The 25,838-nt window shown below is 44.3% G+C and overlaps 1 protein-coding gene across 5 annotated transcripts in view; it reads right to left on the reverse strand.

The window, feature by feature from the left end:
• Positions 1–25,838, reverse strand: part of PACS2 (phosphofurin acidic cluster sorting protein 2) — a 406,668-nt gene that overhangs the window by 236,688 nt on the left and 144,142 nt on the right. For all 5 annotated transcript variants that reach the window (XM_040333364.1, XM_040333363.1, XM_040333367.1 and 2 more), the window contains exon 10: positions 11,485–11,575. In XM_040333364.1, coding sequence (XP_040189298.1) covers positions 11,485–11,575 — 91 coding nt within the window. The remainder of the gene's footprint in view (positions 1–11,484; positions 11,576–25,838) is intronic.

The following is a 25,838-nucleotide window of genomic DNA, read 5'->3' on the forward strand; positions in this document are numbered from 1 at the left end:
TGTTAGGAGTGAAACGTGGCTGACGGTGGGACACAGACAAGCTATCCAAGAGCATGTAAGCTGTGTGCTGGCTACAGGCATTATAAAGGCTCATCTATTTAGCATCTGGCTGTAGCTATTGGGAGCGGAATATTAACCATTGCTAGACTGAGCACAGCAATAGATGTTGTGATGGACTTTTTACCTATATGCTTCAGTTTAATCCTCCCTGCTTGTTTAAGGCTGTTAATTGTATTTACTCTTCTGCAGCTAGCCCTGTTTCAAATGTTAATTGTTCTAGCCCTGTGTTTACTGGTTACTGTGATTAGATAAGTGGCTCATGTTAATTATGCTGATTGCTTCCTTGTGATAATTATCTCTCTATATGCGGTGCCGAACCGGCTAGATACTGAGTAGTTCAAAGAAATATCTTTATTTCAAAGGAGCTGTATTGAAGACCCCCCACTGTGTGAGGGGGGGCGGAGATTTGTCATTGTAACAGTTGTAACCACATATAAGCTCTGGTTTCTTACGATTAAAACTCTGTGTTGTTCAAGCAGTAAGCTGGTCTCATGTGTGGCTTTCTGGGCGATTCCAGGGATATCCCTCCTCGTGGAATATTGGGGTGATTTTCGTTATGGGAAGAAGGGAACGTTGATGGGGATATCATACCGATACCGTCACAGATGTGTTTAACAGTACCTCTGCTTTGTGCTTAGGACTATGTATACCCATAAGAGAGGAACACAAACAGGGAGGGCACCACAGTCGGGTCCTGGGAATCCTAGTCATGCCCCCACTGTGTCATCCTCCCCCGAGAGAGCGGCTGACCAAAATGAGCCAGCAGACATGACAGGCATTGTGGTTACCGCCAACATTCCAGCCTCTGCATATGTCACTAAAGATGACTTGGCTACGGCTTTGGCTGGTTTAGAGGGGAAGATAGCTAGTTTGTTCGCAGGAAAGAATCATTTTTTTTTTACTTTTTACATACCAGTGCAGTACAGCGTCGTCATATAACTGGTGTGGCGGTGACCAGGGTCACTGAATGGTGACAGTATGTAAAAAAATATATATTTTTCCTTTTTTATTTTCTTGACATTTTTTTTTACATACTGTGACCAGAGCAATACAGTGCTACCATAGTAACACTGTACCACTCTGGGTAGATTTTTTTTGTTTACATACTTTATTTGCTTATAGCAGTGAATTTCATTGCTATAAGCAAATAGTTTTACTGAATGACAGTGTGTAGACACTGTCTATTATTGTTATTAGCTGTGATTGGTCACAGCTAATCACATGGTACAGATAGGCTGTGATTGGCCCTGTATGTGCCATGTGATCACTGTGACCAATCACAGCTAGCAACACAATTGTATACAGTGAATGGCATAAAAGAAAGCCAGCGATCACATGACACTGGCAGCGGGCCTGTATAGAGATCAGTCATCCGCTGTATCCAGTGGGTGACAGATCATGCCAGAGAACAGCCCAAAGAGGCCGCGCAAAGGGTATTCTCGAGAGGATGTCATATGATGTCCTCCCAGAAAGGGTTCCCACCTGGCCGTCATTTTCCAATGACATGAGCGGGAAGCAGTTAAATGGGTTGTAAAGGAATTTTTCCCTAAATAGCTTCCTTTACCTTAGTGCAGTCCTCCTTCACTTACCTCGTTCTTATTTCTATTGAGAAATTCTCACTTCCTGTTCTTCTTTCTGTAACTCCACACAGAAATCCAAGGCTTTCTCCCTGGTGTGGAGTGTCGTGCTTGTCCCCCTCCCTTGGACTACAGGAGAGTCAGGATGCTCTCTATGTTGCAGATAGAGAAAGTAGCTGTGTGTTAGTGGGTGCCTTGACTCTTCTGTAGTCCAAGGGAGGGGGCGAGCACGACACTCCACACCAGGGAGAAAGCCTTGCATTACTGTGTGGAGTAACAGAAAGAACAGGATGTGAAAAATTCTCAGAAGAAATAAGGACATTTAAAAGCAAAATCGAAGTATGAGGTAAGTGAAGGAGGACTGCACTAAGGTAAAGGAAGCTATTTAGGGGGAAAAAAATCCTTTACAACCCCTTTAAAGTGGGTGCAAACCCCAGTCATGAAATCTGAACAAAGCACATATATCTGTAGTGTTTACTCCAAAGCTCTAGGTGTCATTTCTCCCTGGTGCTTCGTTCCTCTGTTATCAGCATGAGTCACTTCTAAGAAGTTTTCCTGACACATGAAATACATTTGTGATGGGGAAGGGGTGCTCAGCACACAGCTTGTCTATTCAGAACACAGCTCTGTATCCTTCCTTTGTTCCCTGCAGTATATGGAGGGTGTGTGTCCCTTTCCTCCAATCAGCTCTTCCACACTTTAACTGCAGCTCTCCGCCCCCGAGCTGAAGAAAGTAAGTATTTAACAAATTAGCCTTCTTTGTCCCCAGTCACCCACTCTAGATTATTTTGTAAAGGGCCTACATGCTCAGACCTGACCTTTTTACTATTAATATATTTAAAGATCTTTTGGGGGTTTGCATCCTTGAATTCCTTTTTACACATTCTGTTATTTTCTTTGTAACATTTAAATGACACTAGTGTTCCTTCATTTTTATATTTTTTAAAGGCTCTTTTCTTATAGTTTATAGCTTTTTTAACTTTGGCTGTGAGCCACATAGGTTTTATTTTTAGCCTTTTAAACTTATTGCCCATGGGAATATACTTTGCAGGGAGTTCACAAAAAGTCTTTGATAACCAATATCCTCCAGACCCTTTATTAGCTTTGTCGCCCTTCTTTGTACTCGCTCCATTTCAAGTACATCCTTCCTGAGGACTGGTGACCAGAATTGGACAGCACTCTCTAGGTTCGGCCGGGCCAGAGTCTTGTAGAGCAGGAGAATTATTGTTTTATCTCTGGAGTTGATCTTTTTAATACATGCCAATATTATGTTTGCTTTGTTAGCAGCAGCTTGGAATTGTATGCCATTGCTGAGCCTATCATCTACTAGGACCCCAAGGTACTTTTCCATCCTAGATTTCCCCAGAGGTTCTCCCCTGTTTATAGATTGCATTCATATTTTTGCCCCCCAAATGCATTTTACATTTTTCTACATTAAACCTTTTATCTTACATCACGGGACACAGAGAAGCATAGTAATTACTATGTGGGTTATATATCCTACCTTCAGGTGCTGGACACTGGTGTAATCAATTAAGCAAGAAGTTCCCTCCCTATATAACCCCTCCCATACTGGGAGTACCTCAGATTTTTCATCAGTGTCTGAAGGTGTTGGTCACAAATGAACATGTGCTCTTAGGAGCTCCACTGAAGGGATCCATGCTGGATGTAAAAAGCCACCATAAATCCGGATCCGCCCAAAGTGCTTCTGAGCCAAAGTGGACGGTACCCGGACCCTGGTTGAGAAGAACGGGGTTTGGCCTGTAATGCTCCTCTTTTGAGGGCTGGATCCTGATTATTCAGTACTTTGGTCAATTTCCTAATACCAAAAGTTTACTGACAGGGTGCGATATGGGTCCAGGGGTGTGGTGTTCCTGTCAATGGACCCCGGTCCCTGAAGGTCTTGGACAAAACCCACGGTGAGGGGTGAAGGTTGGGCCTCTTGCTTAAAGCAACACCCTGCAGCGTGGAGAGGCAAGTGAAGGTGCCTACGGGACTTGGTCCGACAGTAGGTCCTTTAATTTTTTCGGGGTCTATGGGGTGGCCTGTATAATGCTTTTATGCATGGGCAACTTAACCACTATGTCTTTGTAGACAGGATGGCTCTAGCACCCATATACCTCCCCGAACTGGTCCTAGTCCTCTCCTGTGGGGGCTATTAGGTCTTGCCTATAATGCAGGTGTACCTGGGCAAAGAGACCACTGTGTCTTTAAGACAGGATGGCTATAGTACCCATATGTCTCCCCTGGAGAGGGCTGGATGGCCATGAGTAGCTGCATGTCTTATCTGTTCTCCACTACTAAAGCCAGTAAGAAGGGCATGCCTGGTGTTTCACTTACCATGCTTTCCAGAACGGAAGCTCAAGGTTAGCTGATATATGGTGCGGCTTACTTCCTCAGTTTCAGGCTCCGCCATTATGGGGGGGGTCCCTCGTAGTCCGGGTCCACGGCGCTCCTTGGGGGATCCCTCTCTCCCCCCGCCTTCACCATTCCCTATGTGCGCGTGAGCTTTTTGTGGGCGGGGGGGCGATGTGGCAGACGCAGGGCGGCCTCTTCTATAGGCCCAGACGTCAGAGCTCGGTAAAACCAGTGGGGACACAGTAGCCTGAGCACATAATACACCTTGTGGATGTTGAATACAGTTTTATCGAAGACACCTACTCAGCACCTGGCTGTGCAGATTAGCAGGCATTATTGCTAGACTAAGGATGCACCAGGGTTAAGTTCCTCTGCTTTTGGCTTAGGAGAAAGCCCACACAATGAGCGACCAGCCCTGTCAGGTGATTGTAGCCTCCCCCCAACAGTGAAGTCTCTCTGCATATGTTTTGTTGCATTGCACCTATGGGTCTATAAGAGGTTAACGGTTATATTCACAGCCTCCCAAGCTGAAAACAGGGTGTGTCCCTTTCCCTGCTCTAAATCCACAAACCAGGGGATTGAAAGACCTGAGGATGAAGGTGCACTATCAGAGAACAATAGCAGGTGTCGGTTTAATGAGGGGAAATTTATCGGAAGCCCCACAGGTTCTGGTTGCAGATGCAGTCTTTTCAAAGATTCAAGCAGCATATAAATTCCCTCAGCCTAAATCCTGGTGTGGTTTCAGGCTAACCGAATGCACAACGGGGGGTGCACAGTTGCTGCTGTGCACACGGCTAATGTTGCAGGTTGGCGAAATCGCATATCTGCAGAGCATAACTGCCTCTTTACCAGTCCGCATGTTTGCATGATATACATGAGTTTGGAAGGTTCAAAATGCATGTGGGGTAAAAACAGGTAACAAAGCATGATTTATTGTTGATCACATATACATGTTTTTTGTATGCTGTTACATGGTCACATAAGGGTGTTTAATCACAGCAAAGTGCCTAAAATCGCATAAAATGCTTAAGTGCATAAATATGCGGGATTTCACATGGTTACCTGATAACTCAAGTCCTTGATTATCCAAGGATATTGGTTCACACAAAGAGGCTTATTTCCACAGGGATGCCTAAAAATCGCATAAAAATGCTTAAGTGCATAAAGATGCGGGGTCACACATGGTTACCTGATGACTCCAGTCCTTGATTATCCAAGGATATCTGATCACACGGAGAGGCTTGTTTCCACAGGAATGCCTAAAATCGCATAAAAAATGCTTAAGTGCATAAAGATGCGGGATCACACATGATTACTTCATAACCCGGGTCCTGGATTACCCAGGGATATTTGGTCATACAGAGAGGCTTGTTTCCACAGGAATGCCTAAAATCGCATAAAGATGCTTAAGAGCATAAGGATGCGGGATCAAACATGGTTACTTGATAACCCGAGTCCTTGATTACCCATGGATAATTGGGTCACACAGAGGCTTGTTTCCACAGGAATGCCTGGAATCGCATGAAGATGCTGGAATGCATAAAGATGCGGGATCACACAGGGTTATCTGACCACCCATGTCCTGGATCACTCAGGCATGTTGGTCACACAGAGAGCCGCAATTAAAAAGTCACATTAAAATGCTTAAGTGCATAAAGATGCTGGATCGCACAGGGGTGCTCGATCATACAAGAATCCTTGGTCACACAAGGGTACTTGTCCGCACAGGAGTGCTTAAAATGCATAGATGTTGGATCGCATAAAAATTGCTGAATCGCATAAGGATGCATGTTTGCCTACATTTTGAGTTATGAGGCATGATAATTAAGTTTTCCTTAATTATACAGGATCCCTTGGCCTTGCATAGGAACTCGGGTCTGCAGGGGTGCATGTTGTGCAATGCTGCATAACACGTTCATAGCGCATACTTGGTTGCAAGATGCTTATTCATAGCTCACATGCTATATGTATACGTGTATGCAGCACGCCCCCTTATGTGTTTTGCCAAAAACATATTTGCATGATTTCATATTTTCATGTACACACGCTTCCATAGAGGCATGTGGCTTTTAAAAATGGCCACATGCACATATGAGGAGCCATTTGCAGGTGTGTTTATTTACGAGGCTGCTAGGGCCCGCCTCTACCTAAGGGCCCAGGGTATAGCAGTAATGGCATACCAAAGCAAACTCCTGCTGACAGATCAGTCAGTAGCATGGTTGGGCCTTGGAGTCCAGCATGATTATGTATCTGGAACTCCTGGGTTAGGATCCCAGTCTAGTGGGAATATGCTGGCTTCATTCAGAAACAATTTCCTATGCTCAGTTTTAATCAAGGCTGATAGACATTGTTCGGTCGGCCTGGAACAAGTGGATCCTAACCTAGCATTATCCTAGGAGTCTGATCCCAGGGATATGCTGGAATTTCAGTTGAGGGTTTTTAACTGAATAATTGACAGAAGGGAAGATCCTTCATACCCGTTACCTGGGAGCAGGTTGAGAGGGCTGGCCTCTAGGGATAGAATCCAGGCCTGGAAGAGACCACGGCACAGAGAAGGTGGTCATGCTCCAAAGGAGCTTTATCTGTCAGCCTTCTTGAGCTGCGGATGGAACATCTGGCTTTAGGGCCTGAACGTTTAAGTTACAGGGTTGCTCTGTCTGAATACAATCTGACAGTGCCTCTCTGGTGGTTTTTCTTATTTACCAGGGAGGAGCTTGTGCCTTGCCTATTGACAATCGTCAATTCATGGAATGCTAGATTGGCAGGCGATTCGCTAAAGCCGTCTACGATTATGTCCAGGGGATTAACCTCTACACCCCAACCTGTTGCTGACCAAATTTCACAAACGGTACCCTGTACATAAGGGGTAATGGCGTCCAGGTTCAACAAGAGATTGAACAACTTTGTGTCAAGGACAAAGGATCCACCCGCATGCAGAGCAGATGTGATCCTGGGGGACCAGTCGTCGCTGGTTAGGTGTTTTCTCCCCCCAGGGCCTCAACTTTCGTGGCTTCCATGCTACATCAAAAGAACGGAAGCTGTAATTGCTCCGGCATAGCCCATGCGACCTGACTGTGCAGGCACAGCAGAAGTGATCGTATGGGAACTAGGACTCCTTATGGCTTGTCCAGGCCTGCTTCGCAGGGTTACATCCTGTCTTACATACAGGGGTATTAATTGTCTGGCTGTTATAGCCCGCATTCTTGAGGATCGGGGTTTTCAGAATCAGCAACTACCTTGATTCATACAGGAGAGCTGGCCTCCAGGACCAGATATCCTAGGATCTGAAAGGCCCATATTCCTGGTGTGAAACCAAGGGGTGGCATCCTTGGTAGTATGTCTCAAGTAAGATTCTTGCCTTCCTACAGTGGTAAGGAGATGGAGCTAGCCTTAAGTTCCATCAATGATCCGATCTCGGCCTTGTCAATATTTTCAAGGGTCGCTTGTGTCACACTCTTGATCCGGGCCGTTGTACAAGGGGTGACGGGTATAAGTCCGCCAGTTAGGTCGCCCTTAGGCTCGGAAGATTGGATCTAGGTGTGTCGGCTTACAGGGTCAGCACCTTGGGTTGATGCGCCATACTCCCTTAATTCTTCTAAAGAAGGAATTGGTGTTCTTGGTTGTGGTTGCATCTGCAAGAAAGTATTGGCAACTTTCTTTGTATAGAGCCATACTTAAAGCGGAGTTCCGGCCACAATTTCACTTTTTAAATATAAATACCCCTGTAATACACAAGCTTAATGTATTCTAGTAAAGTTAGTCTGTAAACTAAGGTCCGTTTTGTTAGGTTGTTACAGCATTTAGACACTTTATAAAATAGAAATTGACTGGGGCCATCTTAAGTGTGGGCATCATCAAGCCAGACTGTATGACTTCCTGGATTTCAGCCTTGCAGTTCTCGCACATGCTCAGTGCTGCACAAGCAGTGTCAGATCAGGTTTCAGCACCTGTGCTGTCCAAGTCACATGATTCTTTGAGACTGGGGAGTGCACAGACTCCTGAAAAGTTACACCCACTACATTCCCAGGAGTCTGTGCGGTGTAGGTTAGGAAGCATTAAGCACCTAGGTGCAGGAAGTGGGAAGATTAACTATTCTGCCTAGCAACAACACTTTGAAGGCATCTAAAAAAAAAAAAAAATTTTGTAAAAGGACTAATGACATTTTTTTAAAACTACTGATGTAATGTTATATTTATGGGTGGAACTCCACTTTAATTATTTGCACAAGAAGGGTGATGTTAAATCCTCACCCAACCTTAGATACTAGTAGGATCTAGTGTTCTTTTGAATCCAAGATATTTTTGACTTCCTTTTTTCAAGACCTTGGTCCGCGGAAGGAAGGTTATTGCTTTTTCTCTCAATAAAGATGAGAGCAGTTAACAATCTTTCTGAAGGTTTTCAGATATATAAAGATGATGTTTTTATGGTACTGCCAGAAGATCCTAGATATGGGCAGGCAGTATTCAGATCAGCTATTAAGATGGTCTCTCTCTCCCTCTCGTTAGAGTAAAAAGGGTCAAGCCCTAGCTGAAGCAGCTACTCGGATACGGAAAACTGAGAGGTTTTGCACTGCCAGAAGAGGGCAGGCAACGTCTATTTCAACTGTTTTCAATGTTGATTCATCATGTTATTATTCAGGCTTGTGGTTTAGAGAGTGGGATTCCCCCTGGCTTTTGTTGGGGGGCTCCCTACCAAGATAGTAATCGCTTTGCGCGATGCATCACCAAGCCCCAGATTGCAGGGCCGCAACTTGGTAGTCTGTGCTTACGTTCACTAATTCCTATTGGGTGAACATAAGACAGCAGGAGGACGCAGCTTTTTTGCGCGATATGCTGCAGGCAGCATTATAGGTCCTCTCATCTGTTGGCGGTCTGCGTTGTTGGTGTCTCCCTCCCCTCAGTAGGCATTGCTTTTGGACGTCCCACATAGTAATTACTATGCTTCTCTGTGTCCCGTGATGTACGATAAAGAAAATAGGATTTTTATAACAGCTTACCTGTAAAATCCTTTTCTTGGAGTACATCACGGGACACAGAGCTCCCGCCCCTCTTGTTTGGGGATATTGGGACACTTATTGCTTTGCTACAAAAACTGAGGTACTCCCAGTATGGGAGGGGTTATATAGGGAGGGAACTTCTTGCTTAATTGATTACACCAGTGTCCAGCACCTGAAGGTAGGATATATAACCCACATAGTAATTACTATGCTTCTCTGTGTCCCGTGATGTACTCCAAGAAAATGATTTTACAGGTAAGCTGTTATGAGAATCCTATTATTTGCCATGTAGTTGGCCATCCCATTAATTTGTTTAGATCGTTTTTCAAGGTTTCCACATCCTGCGGAGACGTTATTGTCCTGCTTAGCTTAGTATCGTCTGCAACAGAGATTGAACTGTTTACCCCATCCTCCAGGTCGTTTATGAATAAATTAACCTCTTGACCACCGCCCCATGTCAAAAAGACGTCCTCCTTTTTAAAGTTGAATATCTCGATAACGGCAGCAGCTGCTGCCACAATCGAGATATTCATCTTTTCAGGGGGCGGTGGTGTACACGATAACGGCGGTCTCCGCGGCGGATTCGCCGCGAGATCGCCGTTATCGGTGGCGGGAGAGGGGCCCCCCCCCCCTCCCGCCGCTCTCCCGCGCTCTCCGCCGCTTACCGGAGCCGTCGGTAGCGGCGGAGGGGATCCGATGTGTCCGGCAGCTGAGCGGGGACGGGACTGAAGGAGAAATCTCCTTCACCCGTCCTCCTAGCTCTGCTGGGCGGAAGTGACGTCAAAACGTCAGTCCCGCCCAGCCTCTTAAAGAAACATTTTTTTTTTTGTCATTTGAAAAAATGACATTTTTTTTTTTTTTTTTTTTTTTTTTTGCATTTAAGTCTAATTATGAGATCTGAGGTCTTTTTGACCCCAGATCTCATATTTAAGAGGACCTGTCATGCTTTTTTCTATTACAAGGGATGTTTACATTCCTTGTAATAGGAATAAAAGTGATCAATTTTTTTTATTTTATTTTTTTCAGTGTAAAAAATTATAAAACTAAATAAAAATAAATAAGAAAACCAAAAAAAATTTTTTTAAAGCGCCCCGTCCCGACGAGCTCGCGCGCAGAAGCAAACGCATACGCGAGTAGCGCCCGCATATGAAAACGGTATTCAAACCACACAAGTGAGGTATCGCCGCGATCGTTAGAGTGAGAGCAATAATTCTAGCCCTAGACCTACTCTGCAACTCAAAAAATGCAACCTGTAGAATTTTTTAAACGTCGCCTATCGAGATTTTTAAGGGTAAAAGTTTGACGCCATGCCACGAGCGGGCGCAATTTTTAAGCGTGACATGTTGGGTATCATTTTACTCGGCGTAACATTATCTTTCACAATATATAAAAAAATTGGCCAAAATGTATTGTTGTCTTATTTTTTAATTCAAAAAAGTGATTTTTATCCAAAAAAAGTGCGCTTGTAAGACCGCTGCGCAAATACGGTGTGACAAAAAGTATTGCAATGACTGCCATTTTATTCCCTAGGATGTCTGCTAAAAAAAAATATATAATGTTTGGGGGTTCTGATTAATTTTCTAGCAAAAAAATTGTGATTTTCACATGAAGGAGAGAAGTGCCAGAATTTACCTGGTGGGCAAGTGGTTAAATAGGATTGATCCCAGCACAGAACCCTGGGGGTCCCCACTTTCCACCCCTGACTATTCCGAGTGCTCCCCATTTATCACCACCCTCTGAACTCACCCTTGTAGCCAGTTTTCAATTCATGTACTCACCCTATTCAATGCCAACGGACCTGACTTACTACAGTAAACGTTTCTGGGGAACAAATGCTTTTGCAAAATCCAGATACACCACATCTACGGGTCTTCCTTTATCTAGATGGCAGCTCACCTCGTCATAGAATGTTAATAGATTGGTTTGGCAAGAAAGACTCTTCATGAATCCATGCTGATTACTGCTAATGATACCGTTTGGCTTCTTATTTAGCACTTTTATCTTTGTTTTTTGTTTTCCCTCCCTTCTATTGTGCCATTGCTTATGTCCCACGGTAAGCTGACATGAGGAGGTGCAGGAATAGGGAAAATTGTTTTTAATTACTTACCATTATTTTCCTTTCCTGGATAGTCCTTATGTCAGCCGCGGACTCACACCTAGTTTCCACCGCAAGGTGGGACATTTTGAACACTAGCTCAGGGAGACAGACGCTCTTTATAGGCTAGGTAAAAGGTTGTCCTGGAGGGGCCAGAGGAGGAAAAGCTGACCCGTAGTAGGCTGACATAAAGCGGGTCCAGGAAAGGAAAAAAACTATTATATATATATATATATATATATATATATATATATATATATATATAAACACACACACACACACACTAACTATAGTACACTGTACACATACATATAAAAACATTTATTTTCGGGATATATTCAGTGCCACAAGTGCTATAATCAGCAGATGAAGCCTTTTCATTAGATGCAGCTACTTACAGGGCTGGGTAAGTCTTTCTGAATTTTCATGCTTTGCAAACTGTCGATTTCATTTTGAGAGCTGGAGTGTGAAAGACCCTCAAAATAAGGCCTACATGGAAAAAAAAAAAAATTAAAAAGAACTGACGTTTGAAAAAAATGTCACTTCACCTAAAATAGCCAGATATAGTTAGTTTAAATGGTAACTGGGAAAATATAATTCAGAAGTTACAAACATATACAATTCTATAAAATCTTGGGAACCTCCATGCAGACTAGCACTGGCAGAAAACACTCCATTTCAGCATCCTCCACTGCAACTTTTCTAGCTCACTATGTCAGACTGATTTTCTGTCTCAAAAGAGAAGCTGAGGCAGAAGCATGGGAAAGAGAGAGGGAGCAGCACAGCAGCCGGTGCTGAAGGTAAGTAAATCCGCAAGAACAGCAATGCTGCCTTAACAACACATTTGCACAAAAAAGGGATTTTTAATACAGCTTACCTGTAAAATCCTTTTCTTGGAGTACATCACGGGACACAGAGCGGCATATTCATTACTATGTGGGTTATATGGAGTACCTTCAGGTGATGGACACTGGCAATCTCAAACAGGAAGTGCCCCTCCCTATATAACCCCCTCCCATAGGAGGAGTACCTCAGTTTTGTAGCAAGCAGTATGCCTCCCAAAATGGTCCCCATAAGAGGGGTGGGAGCTCTGTGTCCCGTGATGTACTCCAAGAAAAGGATTTTACAGGTAAGCTGTATTAAAAAATCCCTTTTTCTCTTTCTCGTACATCACGGGACACAGAGCGGCATATTCATTACTATGTGGGATGTCCCAAAGCAATGCTTACAATGAGGGGAGGGAGACATCTTCCCAAGACAAAAGAGATATACTTAAATCATATTAAATCCAACTTAGTTGAGAAAAAAATAATTTAAAATTTTACTCAAAGGGGAGCCCCCGGAATCCGAGGGTCTCAAACTGCAGCCCGCAGCACTGCCTGCCCAAAGGCTGTATCAGTATTCCTTCTTATGTCCAACTGGTAGAACTTTGTAAACATGTGGACCGAAGACCAGGTTGCCGCCTTGCAAACTTGAGCCATAGAGATCTGGTGGTGTGCTGCCCAGGAGGCGCCCATGGCCCTAGTAGAATGAGCCTTTAATGATAACGGAGGAGGCAACCCCTTCAAGCCATAGGCCTGAGTGATTAACTGTTTAATCCACCTCGAGATGGTGGATTTTGCAGCTGCCTGACCCTTTTTGGGCCCATCCGGTAAAATGAACAACACATCTGTTTTCCGGATCTTCTCTGTAGCTTTAAGATAGGCCTTCATGGCCCTGACAATATCCAAGGTATGCAGCAACCCTTCCTTTTTGGAAGTAGGTTTAGGAAAGAAGGATGGTAATACCAAATCCTGGTTTAGATGAAAACTGGATATAACCTTTGGTAGGAAGGAAGGATGAGGGCGGAGAACGACCTTGTCCTTATGTAAAATAAGATATGGTTCCTTACAGGATAAGGCTGCCAGTTCCGATACTCTTCTGGCGGAAACCATGGCAACCAAAAATACTAACTTCCTTGTCAGTAAAACCAAAGGAATTTCAGCCAACGGCTCAAAAGGTTGTTTCTGTAAACTTGACAGAACAAGATTTAAATCCCACGGACAAAGTGGGGATTTAACTGGAGGATTAATACGTAAGACCCCTTGAATGAAGGTCTTAACTAGCGAGTGGGTGGTCAGCGGCCGCTGAAACCACACTGACAAAGCTGAAATCTGTCCCTTGATTGTGCTTAATGCCAGTCCTTTATCCACTCCTAGCTGGAGAAAACTTAATACTCTATCGATGGTAAATTTGCGAGAAAGCCATCGCTTGGACTCACACCAGCCTACATAGGCCTTCCAGACCCTGTAATAAATCACCCTAGAGACCGGTTTCCTGGCTCTGATTAGGGTAGAGATTACTTTCTGAGACAGACCTCTACCCCTGAGAATCAGGGATTCAGCCTCCAGGCCGTCAAATTTAGATGCCGTAAGGCAGGGTGGAGGATCGGACCTTGCGATAGCAGGTCTGGCCGTAGAGGAAGAGTCCAAGGGTCTCCCACTACCATCTTCAGGATTAGTGAATACCATGCCCTTCTGGGCCATGCTGGAGCTACCAGGATAACTGGTATGTGCTCCACCCTGATCCTGCGCAGCAGGCGGGGTAGTAACTGGAGCGGGGGAAATGCATAAAGAAGTTTGAACTGATGCCAAGGGAAAACTAACGCATCGGTTCCGCAGGCCCTGGGATCCCTTGTGCGGGACATGAACCTGTCTAGCTTCTTGTTCAGTCTCGATGCCATGATATCCACGTCCGGCACTCCCCATTTCTGGCAGAGTGTCTGAAAGACCTGTGGATGCAGAGACCACTCCCCCGGCAACAGAGTCTGGCGACTTAAGAAGTCCGCCTGTAGGTTGTCCACTCCGGGAATGAATATAGCCGATATGCAGGGCACATGGGCCTCTGCCCACAAGAGAATCAAGCTCACTTCTCTCTGAGCGGCTTGACTCTTGGTTCCCCCTTGGTGATTTATATACGCCACTGCCGTGGCATTGTCCGATTGTATTCTCACCGGGAACCCCTGTAGTTTGGACGTCCAAGCCCTGAGGGCTAGTCGAGCAGCTCTGAGCTCCAAGATATTGATGGGCAACTGCTTCTCTGCCGCTGCCCAAGTGCCCTGGCGAGTGCAACCATCCAAAATTGCTCCCCAGCCCATCAGGCTGGCGTCTGTGGTTACTATCTTCCAGGTCACAGGACTGAAAGTCTTTCCCTTCAGGAGATTCTGAGGGTTTAACCACCAAGATAGACTTTGCCGCACTCTTGGTGAGAGTGGCAAAGGAATTTCTAAGGCCTGAGGCCTCTTGCTCCATGCTGACAGGATGGCTGCCTGCAGGATGCGAGTGTGGCTCTGAGCGTACGGAACCGCCTCGAATGTGGCCACCATCTTGCCTAGTAGTCGCATACATAGGCGAACAGTTGGCCTTTTCTTTCTTAGAACTATTTGTATTAGCTCCTTGATGGCCTTGACCTTTAATAGGGGTAGGAACACCTTTTGTTGTTCTGTATCCAATCTCATGCCGAGATATTCCAGCTGCCTTGTGGGCAGGAATGCTGACTTGTCTCGATTTAGGACCCAGCCGAACCTCTCGAGGTACTGAACCGTGAGGGCCACTGCTCGTTCCAGGCCAGGAGACGAGTGGTCTACGACCAAGAGGTCGTCCAGGTAAGCCAGGACCGTGACCCCTTGGGTCCTTAGATTGGCTAGGATTGGGGCTAGGACCTTCGTGAATACCCGGGGGGCCGTAGCCAACCCGAAGGGGAGCGCCACAAATTGGAAATGACGCTGAGCCACCGCAAAGCGTAGAAATACTTGATGTGGCTGAAAAATTGGCACATGAAGGTAAGCATCCTTTATGTCTATGGACGCCATGAAGTCGTCCTTCTGGAGCACGGCGACAGCTGACCGAATAGTTTCCATCCGGAATGAGCGGACCTTTAGGTACGCATTTACTCCCTTTAAGTCCAAGATTGGCCTGACATCGCCGTTGGGCTTTGGGATGATAAACAGGTTGGAGTAGAACCCCAATCCCTGTTCCCGGACTGGTACTTCTACTATCACCTTCTGGCATAGCAGATGATTCAATGCCGCCATCAATGCGGCTCTTTTCACAGGGTCGCCTGGTACTCTTGACTCCTGGTAATGAGGAGGAGGGAATTTTAGAAATTCTAGTTTGTAGCCCATGGTCACGGAAGACCGTACCCAGCAGTCGGGAATGCTGGCCTCCCAAACCTCTGCAAAGAGACGCAGCCTTCCCCCCACCATCGTGGGTGGGGGCGCCCCTTCATAAGGCCGGCTTGGGGGCTGGCTTCGCAGGCTTGCGGTACCACTGCTTCTTGCCCCCCGTGGCTTGGCCCTGCGGCTTATTGTTAAATCCTGATCTTGCAGGAGGCCGTCGATACTGTTTGGTATTAGAGGGCCCCTGCCCCGGGGAGGGCTGGCGCTTAAATGCGGGCCCTCGGGCCTTCTTCTTGACTGGCAAGAGAGTGCTTTTGCCGCTTGATATAGTCTGAATATATCTATCCAGATCTTCTCCGAAGAGACGTCCTCCATGGAAGGGAAACCCTACCAGGAGTTTTTTGCACGGGGGCTCAGCCTCCCAATTCTTCAACCATAAGAGCCTTCTCATATGGATTAGAAATAAGGATAAACGTGACGCCTGCTGGATGGAGTCCTTGATAGCATCCACCGTAAAGCTTATAGCCCTGGGTATATCCGAAAATTCCTCTGCCTGTTGGGCAGGGATCAGTTTAACCACTTCCATACCAGGTACTTACGCAGCTTCCCGCCCAAGCCAATTTTCAGCTTTCAGCACTGTCGCACTTTGAATGGCAATTGCGCGGTCATGCTACACTGTACCCAAACAAAATTGGCGTCCTTTTTTCCCCACAAATAGAGCTTTCTTTTGGTGGTATTCGATCACCTCTGCGATTTTTTTTTTTTGCGCAACAACTAAAAAAAGGCTGAAAATTTGGAAAAAAAATTACGTTTTTATTTTTTTCTGTTAATTTTTTTGTAAATAAGTTTTCTCTTTCAATTACGGGCACTGATATGGCGGCACTAATGGGCACCGATGAGATGGCACTGATGGACATCGATGAGGTAGTACTGACGGGCACAGATGAGGTGGCACTGATTGGCGGCGCTGGTATGCGACACTGATGGGCACACATAGGCGGCACTGATGGGCACACATAGGCGGCACTGATGGGCACACATAGGCAGCACTGATGGGCACACATAGGCGGCACTGATGGGCACACATAGGCGGCACTGATGGGCACTCATGGGCGGCACTGATGGGCACTCATAGGCGGCACTGGGCACTCATAGGCGGCACAGATGGGCACTCATGGGCGGCACTGATGGATACTTATGGGTGGCACAGATGGGCACTGATAGGTGGGCACTGGGCATGGAGGGGCACTGTGGGGTGGCACTGGGGTGGCACTGATGGACACTGGTGTGGCGCTGATGGACACTGGTGTGGCGCTGATGGACACTGGGGTGGCAGCACTGATTTTTGCCAGGTTGCCAGTCAGTGCCCATTTGTGGGCACTGACTGGCATCTTTTTTTTTTCCTTATGCTTTTTTTTTTTTTTTTTTCTGTCATTTTTTTTTTTTTGCCCACCCTGGTGCTCCAGGGTGGGCATCCCTGGTGGTCCAGTGTGGCGATCCGAGGGGGGGCTGCGCTGATAAACAATCAGCGCTAACCCCCCCTGTCAGGAGAGCCGCCGATCGGCTATCCTCTCCTCGCGTCTGTCAGACGCGAGTGAGGAAGAGCCATCGGCGGCTCTTCCTGTTTACATCGTGATCAGCCGTGGTTGGACACGGCTGATCACGTGGTAAAGAGTCTCCGCCGGAGGCTCTTTACCGAGATCGGAGATGCAGGGTGTCAGACTGACACCCAGCATCACCGATCGCCGCGATGCGCGCCCCCACGGGCGCGCGCGGCATGAAATCCTGCAGGACGTTCTGGAACGTCCTGTCAGGATTTCATAACCACTTCCCGGACGTAAATCGGCCATAGGCCGGGCGGGAAGTGGTTAAGCATTTGCTTAGTCTTATCTGATAATGCTTGGGCAACTCCAATAGCAGCCACAGCGGGCTGAACTATCGCCCCTGCTGAAGTAAAGGAGGCCTTAAGTAATGTTTCCAAGCGTTTATCAACCGGATCCTTAAACACCTGTAAGTTTTCTACAGGGCAAGTTAAAGATCTGTTCACACAGGAGATGGCTGCGTCAACCGCCGGGGGCGCCCACCTTTTGGAGAATTTCTCCTCCATAGGATATAAAACAGAGAATTTTTTAGGTGGTAAAAAGACTATCTGGCTTGATCCAATCCTGAAATATGACATCCTCGAGTAGAGGATGGACCGGAAAAACTGCGTTGCTTTGAGGCGCTCTTAATGAGCCTAAAGCTGAAACCGCCGATACTTGAGGTTCTGGTATGGGTAACTTAAATGCCTCATGGACCATGTCCGTTAAAGCTTGAACCCACAAACTTTCCCCTTGGGAGGTTGAACTAGACTCCTCAGTATCCGGATCCTCGATCTCTGAACCACCCTGGTCCAAAACGTCAGGATTATCCAATTCCCCTAGGGAAAGGATCTCTGAGTCTGAGGGTTCCTGCTCGGGTGACGGAGACCTAGTCCGCTTTCTACCCGATATAGCCTTAGCTATTCTTTTTGCCATTCTTTTCTCTAGTTCTCCTAAAGAAACAGCAAGCACCCTCTCAGTGACAAAGCCGGGGTTGGACTGAACTGGACCAGCCCCAGCACCAGATCCCCCAGGTCCCATCAGGGCGTGCCCTGATATGTCCTGTGGGGAGAGCAGCGGCATAGCCGTGTCTCTGAGCCTTCGGATTTTGCGGGGGAATCCCCACCCTTTGTACCTTCTGACCCAGAAGCCATGGTACAATACCGAGGTACACCTGCTATCACCCAGCCACAGACGTAGCTAAGGGGATCTGCCGGTTTGGGAACGATAGAGACTAACGCCCAAACTGAGAAGGGAGATCAGAAGTACTTTCCCTTTTTCTTCTTCTTTTTTCTTTTTTATATATATCTTTTTTTTTTTTTTTGAAGAGGAAAAGAAAAATACTCTGTCTCCTAATAAGTATTGCCAATAGCCATCTGCTGAAAAAAAGGAAAAGGAAACCTATCTGTAGGTTTGACAGTCTATTCTTTAGAAAAAGACTGTAATCTTTCCTTCCGCCACTGGGTGTCCTCAGCGAGCTCCGCTCTGCGTCCTCCTCCTCTGTAACTCAGGAAGACACTGAGCTTTTGGCAGCTACTGGAAGGGCCTCCCCTTCCTATATGTAAATCGCCGCCCACAGGGATGCGCCCCCACCCCAGCCAATGGCGCGAAAAAACGTTCATATCTCGGGCACGCGCGCGCGTCGGCGGGGGCCATCGCACATGGAGGAGGACGGAGCGGCCCAGCACCCAGGCAGGTATACCCTCAGGTAGGTCACAGACCTCCTCTTAGCATGGGAAACACGGCTCCTGTATTTCACAGAGATCCCACACCTAGCGCAGCAGACCCAGCTAAACAACACTTACCAGGGAGGACACCTATCACTGGGGGAAAAAGATTTGAATCATCCTGTCTCTGACCATAGACATAGTAATTCCTTGCCAATGCAGAGCATACCCAGGCATGACCCCCTGTGCACCTCCCTCCAGGGAATCTGCTAAGAACCAAGTTCCGCAGGCTCCCCAATACTTACCTGCTCCATGCCGCAGGACTTTTGCACAGCAAGAGGTCCAATCTTCCCCCATCTCCGTGGGTGGCGTCTAGACCTTTAGGCCCTGGGTTCCTATGAAGGAGCCACTGTCCTGGGCCCATATAGCACCCTGGCAAATAGGAGCTTTAGATGCCCAAGGTTCTAAGTCCTGGGCCCAGGGTCCAGCTCTCTAAAAAGAGAAGCGTTATGGGCAAACCCCATGGCTTTGGGGTCCGGATACTGTCCACTTTAGCACTGAGGCCGTTGGACAGATCCGGTTAGCCTGCCCTGATCCCAAGGATGTGGAGGCAAAGCTAAACCATGACCAACACCTAAGACACTGGCGAAAAAACTGAGGTACTCCTCCTATGGGAGGGGGTTATATAGGGAGGGGCACTTCCTGTTTGAGATTGCCAGTGTCCATCACCTGAAGGTACTCCATATAACCCACATAGTAATGAATATGCCGCTCTGTGTCCCGTGATGTACGAGAAAGAAAACTATGTCTATGTCATCAAACACTATATTTCATATATTAAAAAAATTGGTTGTGCCTAAGCGGTCTTAATTTATGTAGGTGGGATAAATCAGCCACAGTGGTAAAATCTTCTTGCTGGAGTATCCTGGAGTCTCACACCTAAATATTTCACAATTTAATACATACATGTAATAAATTAACATAACAATTTTTGCTCTTACTGACCAGAAAGGTGATGGACATTTACAACCAATGCACTCTGTAGTCTACATTGTATGTTACATAATCCTGGTCCAAATATCCCCTTGTCTCAACGGTAGTGGTTTTCTGAACATTCCTCCTACAATCAGACAAAGCTTTAGCTCTGTCAATATTCTGTGCACATTCTCTTTTTTATGTCAACTGTATATCATAGTGTTCATTTTGGCAGCAAATTTCGATTTAGTTTTAGTCATAGTCTTAGGACTAACATGGCCTTTTAGTTTTAGTCCCATTTTAGTCTTCTGTAATTGTTTTAGTCATATTTAGTCGACTAAACCTCCAGTACATTTTATTCTACTTATGCCGCGTACACACGACCGTAAATTGGTCATTAAAAACGACCATGTGTAGGCTCCAGAGCATTTTTAGTGGTGTGAAAAATGGGCATTAAAAATTTAGAACATGCTCTATTTTTTCTCGTCGTTTTTCATGCCGTCGTTTATCACGTTGTAAAAAACGGTCATGTGTAGGCTTTAACGACAGGGAAAAAAATGTGCATGCTCAGAAGCAGGTTATGAGAAGGGAAGTTTGCATAATCAGCCCAAAGGATGTCGCCAATCGAATGGCACTTCCCCTTTATAGTGCCGTTGTACGTCACTTCGCTTTGCTCGAGCATTTTGGCTTGACAAGAATCACGTCGAGAAAAACTTTGTGTGTACGCGGCATAAAACTAATTTTAGTCATCTAAAATCAAATTGGTCTAATTAAATTGTAATGCATTAGTTAACATTTCTCTACAATTTTCTAACTCATTATATACTGCTGGAATGAAAAATCTCATATTATTTAAGGTATTGAGGTATAAACATGCACTACAGACCAGTGTTAATTTTGAGTTAAAATGTCAATTTAGTTTTAGTTTTAGTCTTTTGACTAAAATGACATTTTAGTTTTAGTCCCATTTTATTCATCTCAATTGTTTTAGTTTTTGTTGACTAAATAGTATTCATTTAGTCAACAAAATTAACAATGAAAGTACAACATTCCAAAAAGCATATGCACCACGAAAACAATACACAATGGATAACAATGTCCAAAGGAACTTCCATAAAGGCCAGGCATGTTCCAAAAAAAAATAAAAATGGGCTAATCAGGCCAATACATATTAAATACATGACAGCAGTAAAACAAAGAAAACAATCATGTCAAGAAAACTATCAAACCGTAATGGCCTATTTCCCTGGTAAAAAAGTGAAGAAAAAAAAAAAGAGTAAATGAAGAAAAAGGCAAAAAGAAAGAAATAAGCAAGAGATGATATAGTTACATAGTTAGTCAGGTTAAAAAAAGACACAAGTTCATCAACTTCAACCAATACATTGTTTTTTTTTTTTTTTTTTTTTAAATCATACAATCCCATATACACAATCCTTCACCCAGAGTTGATCCAGAGGAAGATGAAAGACCCCAGCAAGCATGATCCAATTTGCTACAGCAGGGGGAAAAAATCCTTCCTGATCCCCTGAGAGGCAATCAGATTTTCCCTGGATTAACTTTACCTATGAATGTCAGTACCCAGTTTTTTAAATCAATCTATTGAGCTAGCCAGAACCACCTCTGCAGGGAGTCTATTCCCCATTTTCACAGCTCTTACTGTGAAAAAACCTTTCCGTATTTGAAGATAAATAATTTTTTCCTCTAGACGCAAAGAGTGCCCCCTTGTCCGCTGTGATAACCTTAAAGTGAACAACTCAACAAAAGTTCACTATATGAACCACTTATGTATTTGTACATGTCGATCGTATCCCCTTAATCTCCTCTTCTTCTCAAGAGAAAATAAATTCAGCAATCTACTGAGCTGGCCAGAACACCCTTTGGAGGGAGTCTATTCCACATTTTCACAGCTCTTACTGTGAAGAAACCTTTCCGTATTTGGAGATGAAATCTTTTTTCCTGTAGACGTAAAGAGTGCCCCCTTGTACTTTGTGTTGACCGTAAAGTGAATAACTCAACACCAAGTTCACTATATGGACCCCTTATATATTTGTACATGTTTATCATATCCCCCCTTAATCTCCTCTTCTCAAGAGTAAATAAATTCAGTTCCTCTAATCTTTCCTCATAGCGGAGCTCCTCCGTGTCTCTTATCAGTTTGGTTGCCCTTCTCTGCACTTTCTCCAGTTCCCCGATATCCTTTTTAAGAACTGGTGCCCAAAACTGAACTGCATATTCTAGATGAGGTCTTACTAATGATTTGTACAGGGGCAAAATGACATCTCTGTCTCTGGAGTCCATACCTCTCTTAATACAAGAAAGGACTTTGCTCGCTTTGGAAACCATAGCTTGGCATTGCATGCCATTATTGAGCTTATGATCTACCAAAACCCCCAGATCCTTCTCCACTATGTATTCCCTCAGTTGTACTCCCCCTAGTATGTATGATGCATGCATATTCTTAGCTCCCAACTGCATAACTTTACATTTATTAACATTAAACCTCATTTGCCACACAGTTGCCCAATTAAACAATGCATTGCTGTTGGCTTATAAATTGGAGGCATCCTGTAAGGACATCCTTGTTGCCTTGATATCAACTACAAACACATTGGAGAAAAGAGACACGCTTTTGACAGCACCAACTGTCTATAAAGGCTTTGTCACTGATCAGCAGCTGAACTGTTGGTGCAAGTTCCACCTGTTCTGTTGGACCATTACCCATATTGGTCCTAGCCATATATTGGCCCTAGACACTTCAACTCTGCGCAACTTTTTAATTTGTGGATGTTTTGTTCCATTGGAGTTATTTTTTATGGAATACATTTTTATACTTTTTTACACTATGAGGATGTGTTTTTCCTTTCCTTTTTTTCTCCCATGCCTTGAGTTCATCCTTTTCAGTCAAGGTTGAAGATTTTTTGTTCCATCACGTCAAGCCTCTCATTGCAAAGGGATTTTCATCCTGTCAGGAAACAAGGAGTTCGGTAGCAGATTTGGTCCGATCAATTGGTTTGATCATGTATGCTCGCTAGATCCACCGCCGTACGGCGAGTTGGGTCCACCAGATCTGGTAAGAGTACCCAATTTATTCTGTTGATCCGTTGATGAATATACCTTCGGGCGTGAATAATCTGCACTGATGTTGTAGGAACCATTTTTTACTCTCCATGAAAGAATCTGATGTTTTCATATGATCACTTTTAAGGACAGTTTTGTCTCTTGTTTTATGGACACTTGCACCATTTTATCTTTCTATGAGATTAATATGTTATAATTTGGTCAAGTTTGACACATTAGGTTGTGATCACACTTCTCTTTTTTTGTGATATTTTTTCACTTTACCCAAGAACTCCCATTACATTGGGATTTCCTTTATTCTATGGTGGTGCTGCACTTTATTTACATTTTTCTGTTACATTATGCTTTGTTGTGTTGGCAGCCACTGTAGACACACCTTTTGGGAGGAGCGCAGTATTTTATTATTTATTTGTTCCATTTCTCTTTTGAACATATTTAAAAATCTACGCCAAGATTCTAGCGAATAGGCTGGCTGCTATAACCCCATATTTAGTTAAAGCTGATCAAGTTGGTTTTGTCAAGGGGAGACAGGCTCCAGATGGCACAAGGAGACTGTTTAACCTTCTGCATATAGTATCAAGGAAGACTCCTGCGGCACTTTTGGCAATGGACGCAGAAAAAGCTTTTGATCGGGTCCATTGGGGTACCTCAAAACAACTTTACAAAAATTTGGCCTCCAAGGCTCTAGTTTCTCAGCGATATCAGCATTATATACCAAACCATCAGCCAGAGTTTTCTTGTCCAATGCCATCTCCAAAAAGTTCTATATAACCAATGGTACCCGCCAGGGTTGCCCTTGATCTTCCATTATATTCACCTTAAATGATAGAACCCCTGGCAGAAGCAGTTAGGAGTGAGAGCAGGGTATCAGGGATCAATGTCGCAGGATATGTTCAAAAGATTGGCCTCTTTGCCGACGACGTGGTCTTGACAGTGACGAATCCGGCTTCTTCGCTGGCTAGATTACAGGTATTGCAAACCTATGGTGCAATTTCATATTATAAATCGAATATAACTAAATTGTGTATATTACCTATTAACATCCCTAAAAAACAAATATCCTAGCTTAAGGACTGTTTCCCATTCCAATGGATGACCAAATCACTTCCATACTTAGGCATTAAAGTAGTTTCCCTTACTTCATCCACATATGAAGCAAACTTCACTACACTTTTGGAAACTATTAAAAACAATTTATCGCATATTGCATTCTATGAACTATACTGGCTAGGCAGGATGGCGGCCCAAAAAATGCTTCTCCTACCTAAACGGATAAGCTTTTTAGAAAATATATATGGAAGAGTAAATATGCCTAAAATTACATACTCCACTTAACAAAGACATAGATATACATTAGGAACAGGCTTCCCAATAATCCTCTATTATTACAGAGCAGCCATACTAGGACCAGATGAAAGCATGGTTCGAACCAGAATCTACCAAACTCTGGGTAAAAATAGAAAAATCCATCCTAAAAAATAAAGATTTACCCTCTTTGCTCCTAGCCAAACTAACAAACTTACTGCTGGACTGCGCCCTACCATCAATAGCAGCGACTCTTTCAGTGTGGGAAAAAATTCAGCCGAGCATTGATCTTGAAGCTAAAACATGCCAAAAGTTAACTCCTCTCCAAATCTATGAACATTTAATTTCAGATCTAAAGATCACTTCCTGGATACAGGATATTATAATGACAATCCAAGAAGTATTCTCCAAAAAAAACAACTGTACATGCTTATACCCTCACTCAACTACAACATTTCCAACTCACACATCCAACAACAACCTATGACTTGCCCAAGAAAGTTTGGGAATACCTTCAAGGTAAACACAATAAACCTAAAAGGTTTATCTTGGTTCTATACCCTTTTGCAGAACAAACAAATTCTCTAAAACATCCCATATGACCAATTGGGAAAAAGACTTATGCCGCGTACACACGGTCGTTTTTTGTGATGAAAAAAAACAGCATTTTTAAAAACGTCATTTAACCACTTCCAGACCGCTGTACGACTATATACGGCCTAACTTTAAAGATACATATCTCGGTAACGGCAGCAGCTGCTGCCACAACCGAGGTATCTATTTTTTAAAGCGCCCCGTCCCGACGAGCCCCAGCGCAGAAGCGAACGCATACGTGAGTAGCGCCCGCATATGAAAACGGTGTTCAAACGACACAAGTGAGGTATCGCCGCGATCGTTAGAGCGAGAGCAATAATTCTAGCCCTAGGCCTACTCTGTAACTCAAAAAATGCAACCTATAGAATTTTTTAAACGTCGCCTATCGAGATTTTTAAGGGTAAAAGTTTGACGCCATGCCACGAGCGGGCGCAATTTGTAAGCGTGACATGTTGGGTACCATTTTACTCGGCGTAACATTATCTTTCACAATATATAAAAAAATTGGGCCAAATTTATTGCTGTCTTATTTTTTAATTCAAAAAAGTGATTTTTTTCCAAAAAAAGTGCGCTTGTAGGACCGCTGCGCAAATATGGTGTGACAAAAAGTATTGCAATGATCGCCATTTTATTCTCTAGGGTATTAGAAAAAAAAAATATATAATGTTTGTGGGTTTTAAGTTATTTTCTAGCAAAAAAAACTGTTTTAGTCTTGTAAACACCAAATCTGAAAAATACCCAAAGTAGAGAAGTGGTTAAAATGACCCTGTGTGGGGAAAACGTTGTTTTATGTCTTCTGAAAAACGACAAAAAAAAAATTCGAACATGCTTAAATTTTTTATGTCGTTTTTCAAAACGTCGTTTTTTGTGTCATAAAAAATTATCGTGTGTAGGCTAAAACGACATTTAGAACAACGTTATTAAACCCGCGCATGCTCAGAAGCAAGTTATGATGTGAGCTTGAATGGAACAGAGTGCCGCCGTAGGTGCTGAACGTAACCACGCTTTGCTAGAGCATTTTGAAAAAACGATGGTGTGTAGGCAACGTAGTTTTTTAAAATGAAGTTTGAAAAACTGCGTTTTTTTTCCATGAGAAAAAACAACGTTTTTTTACAAGACAAAACCGACCGTGTGTACGCGACATTAGGCTTTAAATACTCCCACTGTACTAATTACTGGGATAATATGCTAAAACTCCTACATAGATCCTACCTCACACCAGTTAGAATGTCTGATATTTTCTTCAGAAACTAACTTATGTTGGAGGCAATGTGGCGCTAAAGGTAGTATTAGTCACATATTTTGGGACTGCACATTTGTAGCTTCTGGACCACAGTATTTAAGTTAATTTCCTCTGTAATGGGCTTTTTTTGTCAAACCAAATCCTCAACTAGCTC

Source organism: Rana temporaria, chromosome 13 (assembly GCF_905171775.1).
Source record: "Rana temporaria chromosome 13, aRanTem1.1, whole genome shotgun sequence".
In the NCBI taxonomy this organism is placed as follows: Eukaryota; Metazoa; Chordata; class Amphibia; order Anura; family Ranidae; genus Rana; species Rana temporaria.